Raw genomic sequence first — 24,638 nt, forward strand, 5'->3', positions numbered from 1 at the left:
AAAAAAAAAAAAAAAAAAAAAAAAAAAAAAAAAAAAAAAACCCTAAAAGCACAGAGTATGGAAGTGATAAGCTGGGAAAAGTCTTAAACATTGGCTGTCCTTCAACAAGGTGTTTCAGTATCTCAGCTCTCCTTTTTGATAAGATTGCTGTTTGTGTTTATGTTTAGGAAGGCATTTGTTTGCTGTTGAACCTGCCTAATTCAGATTTGCCAGTGTTCACATTTATTTCATGATTTGTTTACTGAACATGTCTTTTTCATGTGTTAGAACTCTGCTAGGTAAATGAATTATTAAATTTATATGTAAAATTAGCTGTCATTGTTGGTCATTATTGCATTTTTTTCTGGTAATCATATACATATATCTGTGTCTATTTCAGCCAAGCAATAAAATTAAAATTAAGCTAAATGTGGTGACACATGCCTATAATTTTGCCTATTCGGGAGGCAAAGGCAGAGATTTAAGCAAGTTTGAGGCCTTCCAGGGATACATAACACAAGATCCTGTCTCAAAAAAGAAAGTAAAGAGAATAACTTAATAATTCATGCATTTGTCCAGAACTCATATATTTTATGAGTCAAGAACTGTTCTAAGAACCTAGAATGTATAGTTGAACAGAACAGATTAAAAAAAATCCTGCCTTTGTAAAAGTAATTATATTTGAGTGTGAATGTGCATTTGTGAGATAGAAAATAAATACTATGAACAAATATATTGATTTACTATGTATAAATAAGTACTTTTGGGAAAATAGAACAGGACAAGAATATCAGAAAGGAGGCAGTAGTTAGGGAATCTCATCTCAGTGAGAATGTGAAACTGAAATAAAGACTTGACAAAAATGGAAGGGCACGCTGTAGCGAGAATTCTAATTGGCCTTAATAATAAAAAACCAGAGTCAGGTATTAGCGGGTGAAAGCTGAAAGATCTGAGATGCAGAGCAGCTAGTCACTAGTTACCTCTACGAAATCCTCAGACTTAATGGTGGGATATCCTGTCTCTACAAGTCCTCAGACTGAATGCCTTGAGCTCCTCTTTCCTCCCACCTTTTATTCCTCCTCTTCCTAGCCATATCCCTTACTGTCTCCACCTCCCCAATGTTGAGATTAAAGGCAAGTGACTCCCAAGTACTGGGATTAAAGGTGTGAGCCACCACCACCTGGTTCTGTTTCTCTTTGAGACTGGATCTGTCTAGTGTAGCCCTGGGTGGCCTTGAACTCACAAAGATTTGTAGGCCTCTGCCTCTGGAGTGCTGGGATTAAAAGTATGTGCTACCCATATCTGGCCTCTATGGCTAACTAGTAGCTTGCTCCACACTTTGATCCTTAGGCAAGCTTTATTTGTTACAGCACAAACAAAATATCACCACAGCAAGCCTTGTTGGGGATTGAGGAGCTGTGGTCCAGATCAACTAGAGGGAATGTGTCTGACCTTTTAAAGAACAACAAGGAACTGGTGTAGTTAAGAGCAGAGTGGCCAGTATGGCGGCACACACCTTTAATCCCAGCATTTGGGAGGCAGAGGCAGGCGGATCTGTGAGTTGGAAGTCAACCTGGTCTACAGAGTGAGTTCCAGGACACTCAGGGATATATAGGGAGACCCTGTCTCAAAAAAAGAAAAGAGAAAAAGCAGAGTAAAGAAGGAGGGAGCTAAGGTAGGTGGAAAGTGAAATCATGGGGCACACAGGGCTGCTATATAGACTTTGACTTTTATTAAGGGCCAAACAATTTTAAGCAAAGGAGTTTATGACTTTACTGTTAGAAGAATTATTCTGGTAACTCTTGTATGAAAAAAAGAGACAAAGTCAGTAGAAAAGGAGATGAAAGACTTTAAGGTTTATCAGTAGATGATCCTAGTGAATCCCAGTCAAAAATGCTTTGTTCCTAGTACTGACTTTGTTGCACTGGACTTCCAGGCATGGTGGCATATGCCTGTCATTCCAGCACTAAGGAGATGGAAGCTTGAAGGGTCAGTAGTTCAGGGCCAGCCTGAGTGACAGATCTTTTTTTGGGGGGGGGGGGTTCGAGACAGGGTTTCTCTGTGGTTTTGGAGCCTGTCCTGGAACTAGCTCTTGTAGACCAGGCTGGTCTCGAACTCACAGAGATCAGCCTGCCTCTGCCTCCGGAGTGCTGGGATTAAAGGCGTGCGCCACCATCGCCCGGCTGTGACAGGAGATCTTATCACACACATACACACAAAGCTGTAAGATCATAGGAGCACTGACAGAGCACAAATTTCGAGATATTTAAAAGGAATGTTGAAGAGGCAGTTAGTTCTTTGCTTGAAATCAAAGTCAAATTTATGCATATTTGTACACAAAACACAAGTTTTCTTCTGGAAGAAGCTTGAGTGTTATGAAGAATATGAATGAAGATATCCAAATAACTAGAGGTCAACAAGGGAGAAGCAATTTGGGAAAATACTAAACTAAAAACAAAACAGACAACATGATGTTTGAATTGAGTCTTGAAAGTTTCTCACATAAATTTCCCCAGTCATGTGTTGTTGGAAAGGGGATCCAGGCAGAAAGTAGAGAGAGCAAGCCCAAAGAGATGAGATGAGACACTTTTCAGTAACTGTTTGAGTGCTGAGAATTGTGTAGCAAGCAGTTAAACAAATAGGGAGTTAGAAAAGGTGTGTTTTTAAAATAATTTAGACTTTAAACAGGATATATTTTTTTCTTTGTTTTAAAGAATCCTTGCCATGGTACTTTGAGTGCAAAATTATGTCAATTTACAGTGACAAAAATTGGTCGGTTACTCCCAAATAAATATATATTTTTTGAAATAAAGAATTATCTCTGCCTCAGATCTAGTACTGAGTCAGAATTTATAAAGATGAGAAAAGGGTAGTTGAAATTTATATCATCTCCCAAGTGATTGATGGTATAGCTAGACTAGCATTTGGGAATACTGTATTAAATCGCCTTAATAAACCTTTATCACTATATACTCTTAGTCCCTAAGCAGCACAGTCCTGGTACTGGCATCTTTCTATCCATCTATCTATCTATCTATCTATCTATCTATCTATCTATCTATCTTAAGCGATGGAACAATAGATTTATATAGTAAGTAGAATAATAGATTTATATAATAAGATTCTGTAGTATATTGAATACATATAATTTTTAAATTTCTGGTCTGTTTTCTTTCTACTTTAGTAAGATGTGTTTTTATGTGTATGATTGATTGCGTGTGTGTATGTAATTGTACCATGTGTATGCAGTGCCCTCCAAGACCAGAAGAAGGCATCAGATACCTGGAACTAGAGTTACAGGAAGTTGTGGATTTTAGAAACTGAACTCTGATCCTCTGTGAGAGCAGTGAGTGCTCTTAACTGCTGAGCCATCCCTTAGCCCTTCTCTGTATTTCTTGAATGAAAGAGCAATTTCTATCATTCCAAGGTTCAAGAAGGCCACTTGCCTTTGGGGGGCGTGGGGAGGAAGGCTTCTAAATGAGCTAATAACTCATTTAAGACAGTGCCTAAATATAAGTGTTCAGTAAATAGTTTTTTTTAGGCAAGTAGTGATTATTGATGCTTCTTGCCACATATTTAAATCATTTTACCTGTACAAAGTAAGAATTTTTAATAATTTTAAATAAATAATTTAATTTAAATAATTTTAAATAAAATCATTTAAAAAGTTGAACAAAATAATGTGTGCCAAAAAAAATAATGTGTGTCAAAAGCAAGTGACAGTTTAATACATTGACATCAAAAGTAAGCAAGGAAAAGGTTTAATTTTTAAAAGGGCTCGAACTGCCTAGTTAGAGAAAAAGAAACAAATGAGAGAAAATAGGTTCTGGAAAAATTAAATTTAATATGACAAATGGTTAATATTTCTAAAATATGGAAATGTATATGAAAGACCCAAGTTAATTAAAGTAAGTTAAATTAGCTGAGCAGATTGTAAGCTGTCGAGAAACAAGTTTATCTTCATGTCATGCTGCGCCAAATTGAGTACTTCCTGGATCATCCAAAGCTCTGGTTTTCCTGTTACAAGAGAGCACACAGTGAAGTCAGGAAACAGTCCTGTGCAAACAGCAACATAAATCCAGTCAGTCGTTGACGGATTCTCATATGGATTGTGAGGTGTTATATAGCAAGTAGTAATTAATTTTGTTACAGGGTTTTTTTTTTTTCCAGATTTTTTTTAACGATTTATTTTTAATTTGGGGCTGGTGAGATAGCTTGGCGGTTAGGAACACTTTCTGCTTTTGTAGAGGATTCTGATTTGGTTCCCAATATACACATGGAGGCATAGCAATCATCCAAATCCAAGAATTGGACACCCTATTCTGGCCACTGGCGGTGGGTCACAGCACACAGGTGGTGCATAGACATGCACCCATACATATAAAATGTTTTTAATTCCTTTTTAATTTTTAAGTATGGGGGAGTATATATATGTGAATGCAAGTGCTTACAGAGGATATCAGATCACTTTTCTGTACTAGTTACAGGTGTTGTGAGCCGCCTGATAGGGTGCTGACAATCAAACTCGGGTCCTCTTCAAGAGCAGTACACTCTCTTAACCATCTTAACACTCTCCATGAACCATCTCTTTAGTACCAGTGATATTTTTTTAATCCCCTTCAATGTGTTGTAAAGTACAGACCAAAGACTTGGTAAACTCTCCCCTTGTTCTATGAAAATTATGATGTTAAAACCTTTCGGTGTTAAAATAGCAGACTCCTTCTTGCTTAAATACCAGACTTAGGATACAGGGATACACTTCATTTGCGAATGTATTTTTATTATATTGTGTTCATTATCTTAAGGTCTGAATTGCTTTGGGATTTAAAAAAAAGGAAGGAAGAAAGAAAACCTTAGCCTTTACTCTTTTGGCTTTATATAGTAAAGAAAAACTCTTTAAAATTAGTGCAAACAGAATGAGGACGTTGCTGTAACAGACTGATACTGAACAAATAAACAAATAATAGTAAAATAAGATGTTTATTTTACTGTGAAGATACCTGTATGCAGGAATACATTGTGTAGATCAGCCGATTCTCTCTTCATAGATGTTGGCCAGTACCCATTTTAAAAGCTGTTTTTCTTTGAAGAGTGGCCAGTAGTGAGCCACTCTGATTGCCATCAGAGTATGTGCTTTTCAAATTAGGTTATGAGTCTGGTAATGAATCCCTCTGAATAGCTTAGTGTTCAGTCTTACACTCCAAAGCTAACCCCGTAACTTACTTATGCATATTGATATTTATTGAGCTCTACATTTTTCTCTACTCCCTTCCCAGCTTCTCCCCTCCTCCCTTCAATCCTCCCCCAAGGTCCCCATGCTTCCAATTTACTCAGGAGATCTTGTCTTTTTATACTTTCTACTTCCCATGTACATTAGATCTATGTAAGTCTCTCTTAGTGTCCTCATTGTTTGCATTTGGATTTTTTAAGTCAACAGAGTTTAAACTTTGTAATAATAGCCTAGACTTAGGAATAATTTGTCTTAAATAAAGATTTTCAGCCAGACTGCTTAACCTGGAATAGATTGTATTAACTTTGTAACCTTAGTAAGCTCTCATTCTGTGTGTGGATGTGTGTAGTGCATCTGTAACCTGATGGTGAGAGTAAAGATTAAATAAGTTAATAGTTGGAAAATATTTAGAATACCACCATATAAGTAATAAGTACAAAGGTAGAATTTTAGTTTAAAGCTACAGGCAAGCATGCCAAAAAGGAAATATGGAAATTCCTTGAGATTTTCTTCAGACTGAGACTTTAAGAAGTATGGGAAGGAGGCTGGAGAGATGGCTCAGTAGTAAACAACACTTCTGCAATCATGAGGACTGAAGTTCAGGGCCCAAAACCTGCATAACAAGGCCGGCATTTCACAAGACGCATAACTGTAGCTCCAAGGGTTTCCATACCCTTTTCAAGCCTCCATGCATGCATATCCACCCACGCACATGTAAATACACTCAAGACAGATACTTACACACATAAATACATGGTTTGAGAACTGAAATGAGATATAGTTCTCATCAGCTTGATTAAAAAAAACAATATATTTTAAATTCATGATATATTATGAGTGCATAGGAAAGTTGTATGTTGTGAGTACAGTACACATCCATAGATATGTTTGTGGATTGGCAGAAACAAAAATGGGTACAGACCTTTTAGGAGAGCTACTACTCATTTATGTGAAGTAGTCATTGTCTTGAACATTTATTTCAGAATGTCTGTCCTGTAGAAATACAAACACAATTTAAAACAAAACAGAAAGAACAACTTATTTTTCAAAGGCACAGCGCTTTGTTTTGTTCATATCAAATAGTAGGGTTCATGGATAACTTAAAATTTTTATACATCAACTATTTTAGTAATAAGCCTCATCATCTGCCAATATTTTTAATGTTGTGATTCAGCTTTAGGGTTTCTATTACTGTTTATTTGTTGTTTTTTGAGACATTTTTTGCTCTGTAGCTCAGGCTGACAGCAAACTTGTTATCTTCTGGCCCAGTCTCCATAATTTCTGTTCTTTAAAAGATTTTGTGTGTGTGTGTGTGTGTGTGTGTGTGTACATGTACATGTGTGCAAGCGCCTGTGGGCAGCTAGAAACGAGTGTTGTATTCCTGTGGAGCTGGAGTTACAGGCAGTTGTGAACTGTCTGCCATAGGTGCTGGGAACAGAACTCAAATCATCCACAAGAACAGCACTCACTCTAACCCAATACCCCTAATTTCAGTTCTTAAAGTCACATCCTTTTATAGTAAGGAAGCAAACAGACGTTTTTTAACTAATAGACAATACAAGTATATGTCTTAAAATATCTATATTTATTTTGTGTTCTTAGCCTAAAGAGTAATAGGGTCTCATCATAATATAACAAATTTATTCACAAACTTTGTATGTAAACTTAAAAAGGCAGTGGTTTAAAATACTTCCTGGAGTTCTATACAAAATATTTTTTTAAAAACAGAAACCACAAAGCTACAAAGACTTAGCTGTTTTACTAATTTATATTATATCTAGAATAGTTGTGGAAACTGATAAGCAAATTATTCAAAAGACAGAACTTTATATCCGTGGCTGAAATACTACTTCAGACAGACATAGAAGAAGCAGAAGTAAGATCTGTACTTAAAAAACATCACAAATGGAGTTGGTCATTTGCTGGATAGGGTACTTTGCATGCTGCAAATCTGCCCATTTCCTTTGTGAGCCCTGCAGTTCTGCTGCAGATGAGTGATACAGAGTCTTCCTGGGAGTAGATAAGAAGGTATGTAGTTTAGATTCTAAAACCCTGGAAGCTTTTATCATTTTTCCCCCCTCAAGTGTTTGATTTGAGTGGCTGGTTTTCAGTAGTTTAGCTTAGCTAAGTGGTTTAGGAAAGGAAACGGGAGTTAAGTGTTTTAAGTTGCTTATAAGGTTCTCTATGCCTAGACTGAGTTAATATTTAGGTTGATTGCTGGTCATTCAAATAGAGTACTGCTTCCCACAACTACCACTACATATGAATTTAAAGAGGTGATGGCACATACGTTTAAACTCAGAGCTGAAGGTCACAGGCAGATAAATCTTTAGCCGTGGATAACGGTGAGACCCTGAAAGAGAGAGAGAGAGAGAGAGAGAGAGAGAGAGAGAGAGAGAGAGAGAGAGAGAGAGAGAGAGAGAACAACATTTGTTAGTGTCCATTTAAACCCAGTAGCTCTCTGCTAACCCCCTCCCAGAGTATTATATCAATGAAATGAGTTTCAAAAGCTATTTTATTACACATTTTATTTCAGAATTCAAATGGAAAACAAAGTACTTTTAATGCACTCAAAAATTTTCAAACTGGGGCTGGAGAGATGGCTCAGTGGTTAAGAGCACACTGCTTGCTCTTCCAAAGGTCCTGAGTTCAGTTCCCAGCAACCACATGGTGGCTCACAACCATCTGTAATAAGATTTGGTGCCCTCTTCTGGCCTGCAGGCATACATGCAAAATACTAAGAATACTGTATACACAATAAATAAATAAATCTTTAAAAAAATTTTTTTCAAACTGTTGACATTGTGGCACTCTCATGTGGCTTCAGTATATTTTTATTGTAGAATTCTAAGAATATTCTGACTTATTTAGGTGAGTAGCTCCAAATGATGTTTCCTTTATATAATATTTTTATTCTTTCAAAATTTTATATCTGTATATTTTAATCATATCCACTCCCTATTGGTGACAAGTTTCTTAATAGCCCTATTTAAAATCTTAAGGTTCTTGACTGAAATTGCTCTAGAACCAGGTGTGTCCAACCAGTGGCCTGCAGACTACATGTGCCCCCACAATATTTATAAATGTGGCTAACTCAAGTAATTGTAAACTTACATAAAATGTAAGAGTTTTCACTGAAAAATTTTGTAGCTCCGTTGAATAGTTCATGACAATATTGTGTCCCAATGTCAAAAAGTTGGACACAGGGGAGGGGGAGGGAAAGGGGAGGCGGCGGTGGGGAAGAGACAGAAATCTTTAATAAATAAAAAAAAAAGTTGGACACATTTATTAAATGTCTGAATTGAACTTTTTGTATCACAGTTTAGAATATAACAAATATACATTCTTTATTAAACTCTGGAAACTTGGTATAACAAGAGTTGCTGAGAGCTCTTGACAGTTGCTTAAGAAGGTGATTTCTATGCTTGTAGCTTTCAGCCTCACATTCAAAGGAAGGAGACTTGAAGAAGAGGTGATTCTGTGCTTCCTTCACAGAGTACAAGAAGAACTGAGTAAAATAAGTCCCGGGTATATGGCTAAATGTTTAGCAGATTCTAAGAGCTATTTTCGACATTTAGCAAATATCTGACCTAATAAGAATGGAGCTTAGGAGTAAAATAGAGGCAGCATCCTCCATTAATAGAGAAAACTGTAGAAGAATAAAGACAAGCACTGGTGTTCCTATCCTATTTGCTACACAGTTGCTGTTTTTAATCTGTGGAGCCCCAGTTTCTTAAAATGGGGACACTGTTTAGTTTCTTTATAAGTAGTTATGAGATAACTATGCACTTTGTTCAGAGTAATATTTGATAGTGGCAGACGTATAGAAAGAAGCAGCTAAGAACAGAGCCAGGTTTTAGCCTGACATTCAAGTAAGAAGAGCATGTTACTAGACATTTAAGCAAAGAAGACAGCTCTGCTTGATATGACTTAAACAAATTACCAGGCTTTTCTTTTTTGACCCATCAACCAGCTCCCAAAATCATGACATGGAGACTTATTATTAGTTTTGAATGCTTGGCCTTAGCTTAGTCTTTTTTCTTGCTGACTCTTATATAAAACTTACCCTGTTTCTCTTTATCTATGTTTTGCCTAAGGGCTTTTTACCTTTCTTTCCTTCTATATATCTTATTTTCACTGCTTTTTTGTGTCTAACTGGTGACTGTCTGGCTTCTGGCCCCAGGTGTGTCCCTCTCTTCATCATTCTCTCCTTCTCTCATCTTTCTAGAGCCTAGATTTCTCCTCTCACTTAATCTCTCTGCCCACCAGCCCCACCTATCCCTTTCCTCCCTAGCTATTGGCCATGCAGCTTTTTATTAGACCAATCCGGTGCAGCAAACAGGCAAGGTGAAACAAATGCAACACGTCTTTACATAATTAAACAAATGCATCACAAACAAATATAACACATCTTTACCTCCTTAACAAAGGCAGTAGAAATGAGTGACGTGCCTTCACGCAGTTAAAGTATCAACAAATGTAACATATCTTTACCTGGTAATCTGTTTTTGGAAGACTCCTCAATGTGTATCATTCATTGTATTGATGCTTCTATCACCTTTACTAGCACACCCACCCATGGGTTGGTATTACGATGCATCTTTATTTCTGCCACATTCCTGCATTTATTTGATATCCATTATGCCAGCAATAGATTAAGGAGTTTTTAGGAATGTGGGTAACCTGAAAGTGGTAGCTTGTTATAGCTGCTAATGTAAAATCCCATGGTCAGAGAGTGGGTGGGAAAGTATTGATGTCAAAAGAAACTAATAAAATCATGTATAGCTATTAATATCTTACTGCCCATAAAATTATTACCTGTTTTCAAACTATTATATACAACTTTAGTTTCTTCAAACTTACTTAGGGTTTCTCTATGCTAAGAATACTTTGGAATAAGTGTGAGACATTAGATACATAGGCTGCTGTAATTTGGGTGTGAACACATCTGCTTGGAAATGTTCAAAACTTGGACATCTTAAAAGAATTTATTATGTTTTCAGTGATCTAAAATTTGTATAGCTTTCTTATATAAAATTTTGTTCATCTCCCATACAAGTCTTATATAATTACATGCCTTCTTATAATTCTTATATAGTACACAAAAATGCAAATTAGTTTTATTCAAGTTAAGGCAAACTAACATATACATTCTTTCTTTCTTCTTCCTTTTTTTTTCTTTTTTTCTGTTAAGTAGGATGAGTTCTGAACGTCGAAAAGAAAAGTCCAGAGATGCAGCAAGATCTCGGCGAAGCAAAGAGTCGGAAGTTTTTTATGAGCTTGCTCATCAGCTGCCACTTCCCCACAATGTGAGCTCCCATCTTGATAAAGCTTCTGTTATGAGGCTCACCATCAGTTACTTACGTGTGAGGAAGCTACTGGATGCTGGTGAGTTCTACAGGAACATAATAGACCTAAAAATTAGAAATTAAAGACAAATAGAAATTATTTGTAAGAGATTGTGTGTATGTGTCTATGTGTGCATACATGTTCATGCACATGTGTGTGTGTGTGTGTTAATATGCTCATGAAGGTGCCTATGAAGGCCAGAAGAGGGTGTCAGATCCCCTAGAGCTGGAATTTCAGGTATTTATGAGCCATTATTAACTGGAGCCATCTCTCTGGCCCCACAATGCTGTATATATAGTTAAATTTTTACTATGTGCATGAGTGTTTGACCTTCAACATTTGCATGCCTATCTAGTACCTCCAGAGGCCAGAAGAGGATGTCAAATTCCTTGGAACTAGTTATAGACAGCTGTGAGTCTGAGAATTGAACCTCAGTGCTTTTAACTGCTGCCACACACAATGATTTTTAAAGTACCTAATTATGTTGTGATATGTATACTTTAAATCTTTTCAGTATTCTTTACACCTTTAATCAAACTTTGGTTTTCTTAGTTACCTGTGGGAATAGTTCTTTTTGTACTAAAAGTTGTTTTGATTTGTCCTTTAGTTTTAAACATGCAACTATAACTCTATAGCTCCTGGTATATTAACATAATCAGTAAATAGATATAACCCAATAAAGTTGTCACTGTTTCATGCTCTAGAACATGTTCTTGATTCTTCCACATGACAGAATCCTTTTTCTTATTAGCTTTTGAAGCTTCATTCAGACATTTTCAAGATACCAACCTTTTTCCTCCATTTCCTCCTGTTGTACCCAACCCTCCCTCCCTCCCCCCCCCTTTTTTTTTTTAAAAAAAGAAAGGAGTCTCACCATGTAACTCTGGCTGGTTTATATATTGCTGTATAAACCAGGCTGGTCTCAAACTCACAGAGATCTACCTATCTCTCTTCCCCCTTAATGCTGACTATAAAGGCATGCCTATCTTCTTCTTAAAATATCCTTTTTTTTTCCTTAGTGATATGCCTGTTTGCAAATTAAACAGTTGTGCAAAACAATGGGAAAAAAATCTCATGAAAATATACAGAGATAAATGTTTATACTATAGATATTTAAAAGCATCTTAAGTAAAGCCTCATTTTGTTTCTTTCCTCTTGTGCCCTCATAGGCGATCTAGACATTGAAGATGAAATGAAAGCGCAGATGAACTGCTTTTATTTGAAAGCCCTGGATGGCTTTGTTATGGTGCTAACAGATGATGGTGACATGATTTACATCTCTGATAACGTGAACAAATACATGGGGTTAACTCAGGTAAAGTGCCCATATAGGAAGAACCCTTCTGGGTACTTTATGATTGTATGATATAGATCTAATTTTTTTTAATGTGTTTACAGTTTGAACTAACTGGACACAGTGTGTTTGATTTTACTCATCCATGTGACCATGAGGAAATGAGAGAAATGCTTACACACAGAAATGGTGAGAAGGAAAGTCTATTGTTTGATTTAATATGACAGTCAGTCAGACACTGTTACTGATTTTATATTTTTGGTAATGTACTGATTTAAGAGAGAATGTTACTTTACATTTAATTAAATTTACATTTAATGTTAATTCTGTTCTTTGTTAAAACTGTTATTCTACATTTTAGAAAATCCACAAAAAAAGTTTTAAAACTGGTTGAATTAATAAGTAATTACATAAGTAGACAAAATTAAAAAAAAACTAAAAAACAAGACCAAGACAGTTATAAAAGAAAATACAGTATTAAGCCAAGAAGTCATAGTACAAATGGCAGGTAATAGTATTTTAGATAGTTAACTGAAAACACAGTAGTAATTTGAGTTCAGGCTTTCTCAATGCCCAAAGGAGGGTTGGGGAGTTGACCAGAATTTTAAGTGCTTTGCTTTCTCAGGATGTTTTCAATAACTTGAGACTAATTGGAAGGCCCACATGTGGTGTTGAGCATCTTTAATCCTAGCACTTGGGAGGCAGATACAGGCAGGTCTCTTGAGTTCCAGGCCAACCTGGTTTATGTGGCTAATTTCAAACCAGCCAAGGCTACAAAGTGAGACCCATCTCAAAAACAAAAGTGTTCTCACATTGACAAAAGTAATAAGAGAGGCCTGTAACTCCTGAGTTTTGTCAAGTAAGGTTAGTGCCTTCTTACACAGTATGATGGTCTCTTCTTAATTCCCCCTGGCACCATCTAATCCCTTAGAAAGCATTCTTACTAAGCCTTGACTACTTTACACTCTATTGCTATCTATTACATGCTTAAAGGTATTACATCTAATTATTTATCTTTGTATCACTCAAAGAATACACATTAGAACCTGAATAATGAGTATTTTGTTGGATTTTTTTTCTAAGATTTTAGTTTTATATACCCTAAATGTACCCTAAATTTGATATATTTCAATAAAAATTTATTTTTTGTTTGTATTGAGGATGTAGGATCTCACTATTTAGGCCTGTCTGGCCTAGAAATCCAAGTAGACCAAATTATCCTTGAACTCAGAGATCTGCCTGCCTCTGCCTCCCATCCGCTGGGATTAAAGGCATGTACCATTGTACTCAGTAATTTTAGAAATTTATCATTGCCTCAAAAAGAAATTCTATACCTTTATATTATCTGTCTCCTTCTACTTCTTGTTCAGTCCTAAGCAACCTCTTATCTACCTTCTCTGGGCATTTCATATAAATGAAACATTTGTTTTGAACCAAACTAAGCAATGAAAGTAGAAAATCAAGATGCTGTTTAGTCTTCTAAATGTAAGCTCATTTTTCAGTTACAAGGTTTGGCATAAGACTAAATAGACTTGAATTGATTTCTTTTTGTGCCACTGGGAATCGAACCCAGGGCGTCCGTGTATGTGCTAAGGAAGTACTCTTCCATTGCACAACATTCCCAAGCCCCATTTCTGTAGCTTTAAATTTAAACAAGGTCTCAACTGTGTAGCTCAGGTTGGCCTAGAACCCTCCATCCTCCTTCGTCAATCTCTTAAGTTCTGAGAGTATTGACATGTACCACTATGGCATGATTTTTATAACTTTCGATAATCTGGGTTTCACACACACACAGATGCTATTTACTGACAAAAGGTATTTGAAGTTCTATAAATATATTGCTGCTTATTCAAAATTGAATTATCATATTTGGTAAAGGACATGAAGTATTCAGGTTCTTTTGCGGGGGGCATGCTTATATTCTGACAGCACACTTAGGGCAAGCTCATACCATTTTCATATTTTCTTTATACCAGCACAGATGAATAACAGTCATCTAATCCTATAAAGTGTGGACTTTCCTCCTGCAGTTCAAGGAATCTCTGTAGTCTTATAAACACTGCCTCAGGGTGGAGCTGTCAGACCTAATGGATGTGTTGGAGTGGGTGAAAAGGGAGCAAATGTTATGTTACCTTAATGCTGAAATCATCACTTTGCTACTCTTATTGTAACAAATTTCTGTTTAGCTATGACTTAAAACTTTGTTTCTTGCTTTCATTAGGCCCAGTGAAAAAAGGTAAAGAACAAAACACACAGCGAAGCTTTTTTCTCAGAATGAAATGCACCCTAACTAGCCGGGGGAGAACAATGAACATAAAGTCTGCAACGTGGAAGGTAAGTCTGCTGAGTGGGCACTTGATTTTATAGATCAAGAGCTTTCCCCAAGAGTGGCAAAAGTGACCCTAGCACCTGGGAAGCAAAGGCCTGCTATAAGTCTGAAGGCAGTCTTGTCTACATGGCAAGTTCCCAGCTAGCCAGGGAAGCACAGCAAACCCTTTGTCAGAAAACAGCAAACAGTGCTTTGTCTCAACCCTCTAAGGAGTCTTACAGTATGAGGGGAAGCTGGAGAAGTGGCTTAGTGGTTAAGAGCACTTGCTTGTCAAGGACCTGGTTTGGTTCCCAGCACCCATGTTTCAACTCACAATCATTTGTAACTCCAATTCCTGGAGATCCAATATTCTTTTCTGATCTCTTCTTCAGGCACCAGGTACACACAAAGTGCACACACATACATGCAGGCAGAACACCTACACACATAAAAAATTTATTAGTGGCTAATTATATTTGTTCCCTTTTGTATATTTGTACTTGCATCCAGTCTATGCAATCTCCATTCAAAACAGCATAGTAATTTGCCAGCTTGGGATATAAATTTAAACTATATAAATGTAGCATTTCTATGCCAAGCTAACTTGGTCAGTTGGTCTTGGCAACTAGCATTTAAGTCCTGTTTTAAGTTTACTTTTCTATCCATCACTGTTTCATTTTCCTGTTCAGTACTGAACCATAGTCACCATAGCAAAGTCAACTATAATGATGACTGCAGGAGGAAAGACAGCCCAGACTTACACAGGGAACCTTTTTGTTTCTCTGTGTATTACCTGGATGTATGTAAGTGTACCACGTGCTTGCAGTGCCTGCAGAGGACAGAAGAGGGCATTAGATCCATACTCTGGATTATAAATGAGCCCTAGTTTTTCTTTTATGTGCATGGATGTTCTGCCTCCATGTATATCAGTATATACATACATGCTTGTTGTCTGAAGAGCTGAGAAGGCATCATCAGGTCCTCCGGAACTAGAGTTACTAGTGGTCGTGAGCTGCCATGTGGATGCTAGGAATCAAGTCTTGGTCCTCTGGAAAGTAGTCAGTGCTCGTAACCACTGCCTCATCTCTCCAGAACACCACCCTCACAATGCTTAAAAAAATTAAAAAAAAGCTACCTAATTATCTTACATCTTAACTGCCAGGCCATCTCTCCAGCTCCCCACTACCCCTTTTTATTTTATAATATCTGTGGTACACAGGTTAGGTCATAGATGGTGTCATGGAGAAAACATTCTTTTCATTTTCAAAGATACACTTTTATAAAGTTTGTCAGGTTAACTCAACTACTGACCTGCATTTCTTTCCCCCTTTAAAAAAGGAAAAAGCTAACTGCTTATTTTCTTGCTCATACACAGGTGCTTCACTGCACAGGCCATATTCATGTATATGACACCAACAGTAACCAATCTCAGTGTGGGTACAAGAAACCGCCCATGACATGCTTGGTGCTGATTTGTGAACCCATTCCTCATCCATCAAATATTGAGATTCCTTTAGATAGCAAGACTTTTCTCAGTCGACACAGCCTGGATATGAAATTTTCTTACTGTGATGAAAGGTAAATTAATTCTATTTTATACTTTTAAAATTTAAATTTCTCCGTAGCCTTTAGTAAAAAACCCAATGGTATATGGCATGTATTCATGAAGCTGAATATGAAGATGCATCCTGGGATACAAAAACATGAGATTAGCTTTGTAAATTCACATTAAGCATTGACTGTGTACTATAAATACTCTGCCAGGTGTTACACAAATCTATTAAGATGAGATTCGTAGCTGGATCTGGTGACACAATCCTATAATCTCATCAGCTGGGAGACTGAGGCAGGGGAAGGTGAGTTCACAGTCAGCTGTCTCACAAAAGTAAAGGGCTAGGGACAGAAGTCAGAGATGGATTGCTTCTCCATCATGCGAAAGGCATTGAGTTTATACCTTGGTACTGCAAGCAACTGCAAAAATCATGACATTCCTTTTGCTTTAGAGAATCTTGCTTAAATTGAGAACATAGATTTCAAAGGCAAAGTTTAAAGAAATGTTGTTCTTTAACCTTCGAGCACCTTCAGCTCTACCCATGGTTCCTTTCCTGTCACCATTTCCTAAATCTGTTACTGCTCATGTAGTTGCCAATTTGATGTTTCTGTCTCAATCATTTTCTGTATAACAAAGTAAATACTTCTGTTCCTGAACTGCACCATTGCTGCTCCCAACAGCACAACTCGCTGTTCCTCTTGTGATGCCTAGCATTATTGACATAGCTCTGTTGATACCTTACTCTCATAAACTATACTTAGTTGTCTCTGTAAATGCACTGTCCAACTGTCCGCCCCATCGTTCTTTCTACCTTGTGCTCCTGTCATTAATTCTTTACTTCATTACCTTTGGCCTGAGTTGTTGCATAAACTTATGAGCTGCATTTCTACCAACAGATTTGTGCCTTTTTTACTCTTACATCCAATGTGCCCAAAGAGGGCATTCCAGGGTGATCATCAGATCATGCCATTCTCTTGTTAGAAATCCATCAGTTGCTTTTTTAGTATTGTATATGGGAACAAGATTTTTATTTATCAAAGATGCTGTACATCCACCATGTGGGTCCCAGAAACTGAATTCATGCTGTCAAGTTTGGTAGCAGGTGCCTTACCTGCTGGCCCATTTTGGTGGCCCTGGATGTTAGAAGTGTGATATAAAGATTTTCTTAAAACTGGACAAAATGTTTTCCACCTCTTGATTCTGAGGTGTTATTGAGCAAGAAGTTCCTAGAAAACATTTTAACCAGAAAACCTAGTATGCACAAGGTTCTTGGTTCCATCACCACCGGCACCAAAAAAAGGGGAGGGGGTGGACTTTGTCCAGCATTTGTGAATCCCTAGATTAGTGGTTCTCAACCATTAGGTCATGACCCCTCTGAGGGTTGAACCACCTTTTCACAAGGCTTGCCTAAGGCCATCGAAAAACAGATATTTACATTACAACTCATAGCAGTAGAAAAATTACTGTTATGAAGTAGCAGTGAAAATAATTTTATGGTTGGGGGTCACCTCAACATGAAGAACTATATCACAGGGTGGCAGGATTGGGAAGGTTAAGAACTACTGCTCTAGGTCCAATCCCTACTACCATTCTGGGATGGAGGGGAAACATAATTTATTTTCCTTTTGTAATGCTGCCACCTAGTGTTGATGTATTTTGGTATATCCTTTTTTGAAGAAGCAAGAGTTTGATTTATGTTTTAAAAATTCTGTTTTATTGGTTTTAGAGTAAATAGCAGATCTTAAACTGTTACAGCACAAGCTATTTTATTTAACATACTGTTAGAACAAAGCTACCTTTCCTGTGCCCATTCTGTAATTAGGGGCTTTCTTTTTGTTTACGTTTTGGGCATGAGTATCTCTTACCTGTGCCTCAGGTTTTCTCTTTTGTTTTTGTTTGTTTGCTTTATTTTGTTTTTAAGCCCTTTGAAATCTAAGCTGAACAGTCTTAACACTTGGTTCATGTTTGCTCCCAGAAAGACTTCAGAGGAAAATATTTGTGATTGGTATTGTGTGATTGAGGACAGCCTTCTTTCGCATACAGTGGGTCCTCATGGTTTCTAGGCTGATACAGAAAGTCGAGTATCCACCCTAAAGGAACTGCCAGGGACCAGTCAGGCTACTTGAATTAGTTTTCAGCCCATTTTCATGTTAGATAACATTCTTTCATCTGAAATTAATTCTTATAATTTCAGGTAATTAATATGGAAACCAACTAAGAGTTATTTTCTAAAACATCACAATAGTTAATGTTTTACTTTCCGTTTAGTATAGATGTCCTTGGCTTAATGAAAGTGAAATTTTATAGTTGATATTTAAGTGAGACCTTACCAGAGGCTTAAAAATTATAAGGTGAAGAATTTGGCTGAATGAAAAATAAACTGCTATAGATTTAAACTGTATTTTAAGGTATTGTGACTATGTATAATTAAATGTGTTTTTAAAAATATCAAATATCAAGGATGGATCTAAATGACATGGAAACCTTGCTATTATACTAAGTATAGAATTGGGATTTTTGTTTGTTTGGTTGGTTGGTTTTGGAGGGTCTTTTGTTTGTTTTTCAAGACACGGTTTCTCTGTACATAGCCCTTGCTGTTCTGGAACTCTCTATAGAATAGGCTGGCCTCAAATTTACTGAGCTCTGTCTGCCTCTGCCTCCTGAGTGCTGAGGTTAAAGGTGTGCTCCACTACCGCCTAGCTGGCGTATAGAATTGTTAAGGGTGAGTTATAAACTTATTAAGCAAAAAATAATCTTTAATTTTTTTAAACAGAATTACTGAGCTGATGGGTTATGAGCCAGAAGAACTTTTGGGCCGCTCAATTTATGAATATTATCATGCTTTGGACTCTGATCATCTGACAAAAACTCATCATGATAGTAAGTACAGTAGAAGAACTCAAAGAGGTAGTCTCATTGCTCAAGTCCTACAGTCTCTACTGTTTGTTACTACCCAGTCTCCTTAGACCAAGAACATTCTACAGCCCCTCATAAAATGTCTTGATCATGAAATTATTGTTTTGTTACAAATATTATAAAAAAATCATTTAATGATATATAAAGCTTCCCATAAAAGTCAAATATTATAGATTATCTAGCCCACATATCTATCTATATACTGAAATCAGTGGTTGGTCAATAGGAGGTAAGAAGCATTTCTTCATGCATCAGTGAATGGGATTAGTATCATACACACATGATTGCTGTCACCCTGACTAGGCTTCTGAATTTTACTCAGATGAAGTCTATGATACCAAAGTAAGTCAAATGTCACAATTTCTCACTTGCCTGTTTAATCTGGACCTAACTACAGAGTCTGGCCTTGAACTACAGAGTCTGCCTCCATTGTAGTCAGAGCATGGATATTCGTGATAGCAGTTATTCTCTTAAGTCAGTAATTAATTTATACTGCATGAATTGCTACAAGACTACAGTATGATATGAACTTACACATTCAAATGTTCTGTATATAATTTTTTTTAGTGATTTGATTATCCGACACATAAGGAAACAATAATACCATTTTCTTGAATGTACCATGTGATCAGTCTCTGGTCTGACACTTTGACCATAAGTCACTAAAAGAACTACAACTACTTTATCCCTCATTCCTGGCTTTCCTTCTTTTATAGTAAGATAGGAATTTTACTTAGGAGTTTATTTTCAATTGTGTTTGGCCTTTGTTTATCAGTTTAAACAGTCAGAAATTTTTATTTAAATATCTCTCCTTTAAAAAACAAACAAACAAAAAGCAATGATCCAGTCGCGCATGGCAGTGGAAGCTTTTACCTTCAGCACTTGGAAGGTAGGGGCAGGCAGATCTTTGAGTTTGTGGCCAGCCTGGTCTACATAGGGACAGCCAACGCTCCATAGAGAGACCCTGTCCTAAAACAAAACAACAAAACCCATAGGGCGGTGGTGGCACATGCCTTTAATCCCAGCATTCGGGAGGCAGAGGCGGGTGGATTTCTGTGAGTTTGAGGCCATCCTGGTCTACAAGAGCTAGTTCCAGGACAGGGTCCAGGCTCCAAAGCTACAGAGAAACCCTGCCTCGAAAAACAAAAAATAAAAACCAGTAATCTACATTCAACACTTCTGTGATGGAATATTCAGTTATTTATTTATTTTTTTTTTGTGATGCTTTCTTATCCCTAGTGTTTACAAAAGGACAAGTCACCACAGGACAGTACAGGATGCTTGCCAAAAGAGGTGGCTATGTCTGGGTTGAAACTCAAGCGACTGTCATATATAATACGAAGAACTCTCAGCCACAGTGCATTGTGTGTGTGAACTACGTTGTGAGGTAAGATGGGGAAGAGACACTTTTATATTTATGTGACTTCATTAAGAGAGATAAAATGATAAAAACTTAAATCAGTCTATGAATCTGTTTTCCTGGTAGTTCAGTTTTAAGCAGATACTATCTTATGGCCAAGAAGGTTCTGTGAAGCTTAAATGCCTCTCTTCTGTGTGGGCACAATGACAGGCTGTATGCTGTGACACGGGGGCTGTTGTTACATTCATGAGCTCTGGAACTTACTTAAGTGGGCTTTGCCCCATTCAGTCACTCTTAAGACATTACCAAAACATTCTAATTTAATTGCCAGGCAGAGCTCTCTAGTGTGGATAGCTTGCTTTCTTATGTTCTATACCCTTTACTTTTTTTCCTGTCTCACTGAGTAGGCCTGGCTGGCCTGGAACACACTTTAGACCAGGCCAGCCTTGAATTTTCAGCTGCCCTGTGTAGGATTGCAGGGCTGTACCAGCAGTCTCCAGCACAGCTTTCACAGGTGCCACCAAAATCCAGGTTACCCCTTTTATGAAGACTTTGGCCATTGTTTTGTTCTTTCAACTTTTAGTTTTCTGTTGTTTCCTTCGGGGGATGATTTTAGTGCTAGGATCAAACTCCATGCCTTACCACTTCTAACCCCAAAGAATCATCTTAGTTCTAAAGAGTTCTGTGATATTTGCCTTTGTGTAAAGCTATTCTTCCTCTCCCCAGTCTGCCTCACGAATGTTACTTGAGCCCAAGTTTCAGCTTGTTCACTTTTCTGCGAAAGACCCCTTTTCCATTTTAGGAGTGATCAGTGTATTGTAATTGTTTGTTTATGCATTTAACATTGTATTATAAACTACTTGAAGGCACGGGTTGTATACGTCAGTCTTTATGTTCTTTGTTCATTTCATATATTAAACATATAATATGCTAGCTAGAAGTACCTTGATGCCAGACATGAAGTTGGGTGGTTGTTCATCATCCCTCTTTCTTTCTTCTTTCGTAGCCTGTAAATGACATCACTATATAATTTCCACCAAAAAAAAAATATGACTCCCTGCATAAAGACTGTGGTCGTTATCGTTATATTCTAATATCTGTAGACCATACCTCATGTGTTATTGCTGGAGTAATGTTGTGTCCTTTTCATTGTGTGCATCAGCACATCTTACTCTGTGTCCTTCATATACTTTACTCATTCTCAGAGTGTTTCAACTCAAATAAGTTGAATATTTTAATTAGTAAATTTTATATAAATTTTTATATTTTCATATTGGTGTTTCAAAAAAATGTACATTTTCTCAGTATTAGAATGTTTGCCTAGCATGCACAAGGTCTTGGGCTCAATCATCAACACCGGGGAAAAAAGAAATGTGACAAATATGCATGAGAGATTATTCATCTTAAGATATGTAAAAATCCTTTTTTCATATAAAATATAATTTAAGAGACAGGGTCATTTTGTAGTCCCTTTCACTGTCATTGTGTCAAATGCTAATTTACAAATACTAATCTCCTTTTTTTTTTGACAGTGGTATTATTCAGCACGACTTGATTTTCTCCCTTCAACAAACAGAATGTGTCCTCAAACCAGTTGAATCTTCAGATATGAAAATGACTCAGCTGTTCACCAAAGTTGAATCAGAGGATACAAGCTGCCTTTTTGATAAGCTTAAGAAAGAACCTGATGCTCTAACTCTGCTGGCCCCAGCTGCTGGGGACACGATTATATCTCTGGATTTTGGCAGTGATGGTGGGTGCTTAGTGAGTCTATCCATTTCTTCAGCTGTGTCTGCTGCTTCCTGTCCCAATTCACCTGCACTGTGCTATATTTCTTGACTTAAGCATTTGTATGATGCTTGCACTTTTTGTATAGTTTTTCAAAAGTGTTGTTTAATGTTTGTTTCTGAAATTTCATAGCCTTCCTGCTTTTATTTTTGTGTTCTGTTTGGAATTGTAGTTAAGAGTATCGTGAAGGCCTCCCTGCCTCCTCACTGCACCATTCAGTAGAGTTAAACTGCAGTAGATATAATTGGGTAAATGATAAAGGATTAAAGAAGCAGTCTTACCATAAAACAAACATGAAAAGGAAAAATATTATTTCAAATTAGGCTAACTTTTAGCATATAAAAAGATTAGTTACACATCGTAGGAGTTGTCAGTGCGGACAAAAAAGATAACTCAGACCTAATGGTCATACCGTAATGTCTGTAAACTTTTCAATTAAAGACTGTTAAAATCCTAATGTTCTCCAGGTTGATGAAATTTTTCTTTTGCAGACACAGAAACTGAAGACCAACAACTTGAAGATGTCCCATTATATAATGATGTAATGTTCCCCTCCTCTAATGAAAAATTAACAAATATAAATCTGGCACTGTCTCCATTACCTGCCTCTGAAACTCCAAAGCCACTTCGAAGTAGTGCTGATCCTGCACTAAATCAAGAGGTGGCATTAAAGTTAGAGCCAAGTCCGGAGTCACTGGAACTCTCCTTTACGATGCCCCAGATTCAAGATCAGCCAGCCAGTCCTTCTGACGGAAGCACTAGACAGAGTTCACCTGAGGTGGGTACTATGACAGAAGAGAAGGTCAAGGATAAATACGCCTGGCACTGATAGTTCTCTGAAACCCAACAGAAATGGTTTCTGAATATCTATCTAGGTTGGACCAGGGCTGAAAGTGTCACAAATAGCTGTTTCCAAATCCAGAACAATTCATTTCAGAGCTTTCTACTATTAACACTGAGCTTCAGAGCAGGACAGTTTAGATTTGAACTTTGTAACCTGCTTAGTGAAGCACAGTAAGTCTGGATCTGCATTAAATCGTTAGAAATTAAAATTGGCATGTGTAAGTTAAGCAATATGGTATCTCAAAACCTTTTGAAGAATATGTTCTTTGCTTTGATGGTTTGCCCAGCACAGAAGTGTTTGTCATTGAGCTAACAAAGTAAATCTAATGAAAAATGAGGAAGAGGAAAGTGTTACGTCTAGCATACCAAGCTACAGTATTAAATTCTTGCCTATAACTCCTAACATAATAGAATAGAGGTTTAAGATTCCAGGGAAAATATCATCTAGTTAATTGGTACCATTGTAGAACTTGGTTGCTTGGTCAATTTTATTCTTTAGAATAAATAAATTTCTTTTGAGGGGCAGGGTTTGGTTTTTGTTTTTTTGTTGTTTTGGTTTTTGATTTTCTTTCTTTCTTTCTTTCTTTCTTTCTTTTTTTTTTTTTCTTTTTTGGATTTTTCGAGACAGGGTTTCTCCGTAGCTTTTTGGTTCCTGTCCTGGAACTAGCTCTTGTAGACCAGGCTGGCCTCGAACTCACAGAGATCCGCCTGCCTCTGCCTCCTGAGTGCTGGGATTAAAGGCATGCGCCACCACCGCCCGGCTGGTTTTTGATTTTCTAAGACAGGGTCTCACTATTATTAGCCCTTTTGGCCTGGAGCTCACTCTGTAGACCAGGCTGGCCTCGAACTTACAGAGATTCTTCTGCCTCAGCCTCTTGAGTGCTGGGATTAGAGGTGTATTCCACCACAGCCTACCAAATATATCTTTTCATTGTATGAGCCAGAAACTTCTTAACAAGCAAACCTAGCGACTTCTTCAGGAAAAAGTAAACACTCCTAACTCTTTTCACAGCCTAACAGTCCCAGTGAATATTGTTTTGATGTGGATAGCGATATGGTCAATGTCTTCAAGTTGGAACTGGTGGAAAAACTGTTTGCCGAAGACACAGAAGCAAAGAACCCATTTTCAACTCAGGTGTGTTGCCTTGCTTATTTTGTATTTTATTAATTTTTAAGCTGAAATGACCAGGTTTAACTTGTTTTTCTTTTACAAAGTGTGGTCATTATAAAAACTCTTGTATTTATTTATTGTTTGAAAGGACACCGATTTAGACTTGGAGATGCTGGCCCCCTACATCCCGATGGATGATGATTTCCAGTTGCGGTCCTTTGACCAGTTGTCGCCATTAGAGAGCAGTTCTTCAAGCCCTCCAAGTGTGAGCACAGTGACAGGGTTCCAGCAGACCCCGCTGCAGAAACCTACCATCACTGCCGCTGCCGCCACTACCGCCACCAACACTGCCACCACCACTGATGAATTAAAAACAGTGACGAAGGACAATATAGAAGACATTAAAATACTGATTGCATCTCCATCATCTGTCCATGTACCTCAAGAAACAACAGCTGCTACAGCATCAGCATACAGTGCTCCTCACAGTCGGACAGCCTCACCCGACAGAGCAGGAAAGAGAGTCAGAGAACAGACAGAGAAAGCTCATCCAAGGAGCCCTAACATGTCTGTCACTTTGAGTCAAAGGTATTTATATGGAACATTCAGTCATGTTCTAGTACATAGGTGATGTTAAATGATTTCTAAACATACAGCCATCTTTCTGACATGTACTTTAAGGAACATCAAAGTAAGTCCAGTTGCTAAGTTATAAATGTCAGGCATTTCTTCGTGTTCCATTTAGAATGGGAAATAGCTTCTTCCCTGCTTAGATCCTTCTATACATGAAGAAAAGCCCTTTAGCTAAATGGTTCTTTCCCATCCCAAACTGAGCCTGGTGGTGTTTAGTTCTCACAGGTACATATAGATGTTTGCAGACCTTTTTAAAATCTTGAATATAATTGCGA

General features: G+C 37.4%; 1 protein-coding gene and 1 long non-coding RNA gene across 3 annotated transcripts in view; one reads left to right on the forward strand and one right to left on the reverse strand.

The window, feature by feature from the left end:
- The window catches only part of Hif1a (hypoxia inducible factor 1 subunit alpha), a 46,263-nt gene that overhangs the window by 17,361 nt on the left and 4,264 nt on the right, over positions 1 to 24,638 (forward strand). Inside the window, exons 2-12 of one of the 2 annotated variants that reach the window (XM_050153608.1) lie at positions 10,404 to 10,597; positions 11,728 to 11,873; positions 11,957 to 12,041; positions 14,074 to 14,186; positions 15,536 to 15,738; positions 18,486 to 18,592; positions 19,868 to 20,015; positions 21,521 to 21,741; positions 22,268 to 22,554; positions 23,632 to 23,754; positions 23,879 to 24,318. In XM_050153608.1, coding sequence (XP_050009565.1) covers positions 10,404 to 10,597; positions 11,728 to 11,873; positions 11,957 to 12,041; positions 14,074 to 14,186; positions 15,536 to 15,738; positions 18,486 to 18,592; positions 19,868 to 20,015; positions 21,521 to 21,741; positions 22,268 to 22,554; positions 23,632 to 23,754; positions 23,879 to 24,318 — 2,067 coding nt within the window. The remainder of the gene's footprint in view (positions 1 to 10,403; positions 10,598 to 11,727; positions 11,874 to 11,956; positions 12,042 to 14,073; positions 14,187 to 15,535; positions 15,739 to 18,485; positions 18,593 to 19,867; positions 20,016 to 21,520; positions 21,742 to 22,267; positions 22,555 to 23,631; positions 23,755 to 23,878; positions 24,319 to 24,638) is intronic. The other variant, XM_050153609.1, reaches the window with a different exon arrangement.
- LOC126508398 (uncharacterized) overlaps positions 3,677 to 24,638 on the reverse strand; it is a 28,078-nt gene continuing 7,116 nt past the window's right edge. Inside the window, exons 2-5 of the long non-coding RNA XR_007593804.1 lie at positions 20,933 to 20,995; positions 7,500 to 7,562; positions 6,132 to 6,202; positions 3,677 to 3,996 (exon numbers count right to left, since the gene is read on the reverse strand). This is a non-coding gene — a long non-coding RNA (uncharacterized lncRNA). The remainder of the gene's footprint in view (positions 3,997 to 6,131; positions 6,203 to 7,499; positions 7,563 to 20,932; positions 20,996 to 24,638) is intronic.

Source organism: Alexandromys fortis, unplaced genomic scaffold, assembly GCF_014885135.2.
Source record: "Alexandromys fortis isolate MF-2015 unplaced genomic scaffold, M_Fortis_MF-2015_v1.1 scaffold_82, whole genome shotgun sequence".
Taxonomy (NCBI): domain Eukaryota; kingdom Metazoa; phylum Chordata; class Mammalia; order Rodentia; family Cricetidae; genus Alexandromys; species Alexandromys fortis.